Source organism: Solanum tuberosum, unplaced genomic scaffold (genome assembly GCF_000226075.1).
Source record: "Solanum tuberosum cultivar DM 1-3 516 R44 unplaced genomic scaffold, SolTub_3.0 scf00185, whole genome shotgun sequence".
NCBI classification, from domain to species: domain Eukaryota; kingdom Viridiplantae; phylum Streptophyta; class Magnoliopsida; order Solanales; family Solanaceae; genus Solanum; species Solanum tuberosum.
In genome coordinates this window covers 928,928-931,959 of record NW_006239122.1, presented here as the reverse complement: position 1 = coordinate 931,959, position 3,032 = coordinate 928,928, and the positions used below count along the sequence as shown (strand labels likewise).

General features: G+C 32.8%; 1 protein-coding gene across 1 annotated transcript; it reads left to right on the top strand.

Moving 5' to 3' along the window:
• The first annotated feature begins 580 nt into the window (after positions 1–580).
• On the top strand, positions 581–943 carry LOC107062099 (uncharacterized). Its single transcript, XM_015312330.1, has one exon. The coding sequence runs from the start codon at positions 581–583 to the stop codon at positions 941–943; it is 363 nt and encodes a 120-aa protein (XP_015167816.1).
• Positions 944–3,032: the final 2,089 nt, after the last annotated feature.

Here is a 3,032-nt window from a genome sequence, read left to right as displayed (position 1 = left end):
AATTCAGAATTATCTTTTTTCCTAAAAGTTAACCAATTTTCTTTCTGAGGCAGGTATACATTTATATGTTTATAACATCTTGAATAGGACTTACATAAGTCTTTGATTTGCAATTTAATTACTCCATACATAACTTTCTTTAACTATTATTATGATACTTTACTCAATGCATTTAAGATTTATATTATTTATTTGCTACTAACTTATAATTCTAAATTAATTACTAAGTAATATGATAGCATGCTAGTTAAAATACTTGAAAGTAGTAATTCTCTCATTTATGATAAGTAATTGTGTGTCATAAAGAATAATAGTATTATGTTAAATATGACTTAAAAATCTTACAAACCTTTGGAGTTAAATAACAATTGAAACTAGTAATAAATATTGTAAAATAATTAGAATATATATTAAATTTACCGTTTCATACTTTATGAGTTTACATGTTTTTGTAACATTCCGTGTTAATGCATATAATATATTTATACTAATTCCTAATCATTGATACATTAATTTATCTTTTATTATAAAGAAATCAACATCATGTTATTAACTCAACTATTTTATGATAGTTTTCATCATGTCGAATTTGTCAAAGCTTGAGTTTGTGGCACTTGACATTTCTGGAAAGAACTATTTGTCATGGGTACTTGATGCTGATATTCACTTTACCGCTAAGGGTCTTGGTGATAGTATAATCGAAGGAAATAACACATTAAGTCAGGATAAAGCGAAAGCTATAATTTTCCTGCGTCATCATCTTAATGAAAACCCGAAGGTTGAATACTTAACAGTGAAAGATCCACTTGAATTGTGGGTAGGTTTGAAAGGGAGGTATGACCACCTCAAGGCAACGGTATTGCCAATGGCTCGTTACGAGTGGATGCACTTACGACTTCAAGATTATAAAACCGTAATTGAGTATAACTTTGTTGTATTTTGAATCACTTCCCAATTAAAATTATGTGGGAAAGTTATAAAAGATGAGGACATGTTGGAAAAGACACTAACTACTTTCCATGCCTCCAATATGATATTACAACAGCAATACCGTGAAAAAGGTTTTAAAAATACTCTAAATTAATCTCATGTCTTCTGGTGGCTGAGCAACATAATGACTTTTTAATGAAAAATCATGAAGCCCGTCCCGTTGGAAGTGCTCCATTATCGGAGGCACACGAGGTAGAAGCACACGGTCAGTCTGAAATAAGACAAAGTAATCAGGGCCTTGATATTGTGTGTGGGTGTGGAAAATCCAAAAAACGATATAATAATTGTTAAGGTGGCAGTCATAACAAAAGGGAGAACAATATGGGTTCTCAAAATAATCATTCAAAAGGCAAGGGTGATCACTGTCATCGTTGTGGCCTTAAAGGTCACTGGAAAAATGAATGTTTGGCACCTGAGCATTTTGTCAGGCTATATCAAAATTTCTTTAAAAGGAAAGGAAATAAAGGCGGTGCCTCCTCTTCTAATAACCGAGTAGAGGCACATTTGACTCTCAAAGATGATGCTCAGGTAGGGTCTTCTAAAAAATATGATAAGAATATTGAGACAAATTTAGCATTGAAAGATGATGCTTTTGATGGGCTCGATGATATTACTCATTTGGAACATGAAGACTTCTTTGGGGTCACAATTGAAGATTGATAATTGAACTGGGAAATGAATAATGTTGTTATGTGTTTTTAATGTCTTACTTAAAGTTCATGTACTTAGATTTTCTTTTGTTAAGTTTTGTACTTCTTATTATGTATTTTTATTTTTATGAAGATCAATAAAAAATTTCAGTCTTCAGTTTAATCCAAGATGAGTAATGGAAATATGTGCCTTCTGGACAGTGCCACAACTCATACAATACTAAGATAAAATAAATATTTCTCTCATTTGATTCTGAAAAATACATATGTTAATACAATATTCGGTAGTACAAAGTTGATTGAGGGATCAGAAAGAGCGGTCTTATTACTACCTAGAGGAACATTATTGGAAATTAATAATGCATTGTATTGTAGTAAGTCTCAAAGAAACTTGTTAAGTTTCAAGGTTATTCGCCAAAATGGATATCATGTTGAGACTGCAAATGAAGAAAAGGTGGAATACCTTTATATTACTTCGATAAATGCGGAGAAGAAAACTGTGCTTGAAAAATTGCCTGCACTTTCTTCTGGGTTGTACCATACAACTATTGGTACGGTTGAATCACATGTCGTAGTAAATAAAAGGTTTACTGGTTCTAATGATTTTATCATTTGACATGACCGGTTGGACCATCCCGGTTATAATATGATGCGCAGAATAATTGAAAATTCACATGGGCATACTTTGAAAAACCAAAATGTTCTTCAATCAAAAGAAATTTTCTTGTGCTGCTTGTTCACAAGGAAAGTTGATTACCAAACCATCAACGACTAAGGTTGAAGTGGAATCTCCCACATTTCTGGAACGGATACAGGGTGATATATGTGGGCCTATTCACCCTGCATGTGGACCATTTCAATATTATATGGTCTTGATAGATGCATCTACAAGATGGTCTCATGTGTGCTTATTACCAACTCGCAGTATGACTTTTGCGAGGTTGTTGGCTCAAATAATAAGGTCACAATTTCCAGATTGAGTAATAAAAACACTTTATCTTGATAATGCTGGTGAGTTTACATCTCAGGTATTTAATGATTATTATTTGGCCACTGGAATAACAGTTGAACATCCTGTTGCACATGTTCATACTCAAAATGGTTTAGCAGAGTCATTGATTAAACATCTTCAATTGATAGCTAGACCATTGTTGATGAGGACAAAGTTTCCTGTTTTGGTTTGGGGGCATGCTATTTTGCATGCAGCGACACTTGTGTGCATAAGGTCAGCTAGTTATCATGACATCTCCCCATTACAATTGGTTTTTTGTCAGGAGCCAAACATTTCTCATCTTAGAATTGTAACACCTCGCTTTTTGAAAGAACTAGAAAGACTTAGAATTGGAAAGAAACCGTTTTGAAAATAATCAAATTTGAAAAGTTTGTCAAAGT

Bases quoted from the DNA above. Each gene is read 5' to 3' on its own strand.
- LOC107062099 (XM_015312330.1), top strand. From the start codon at position 581: ATGTCGAATTTGTCAAAGCTTGAGTTTGTGGCACTTGACATTTCTGGA.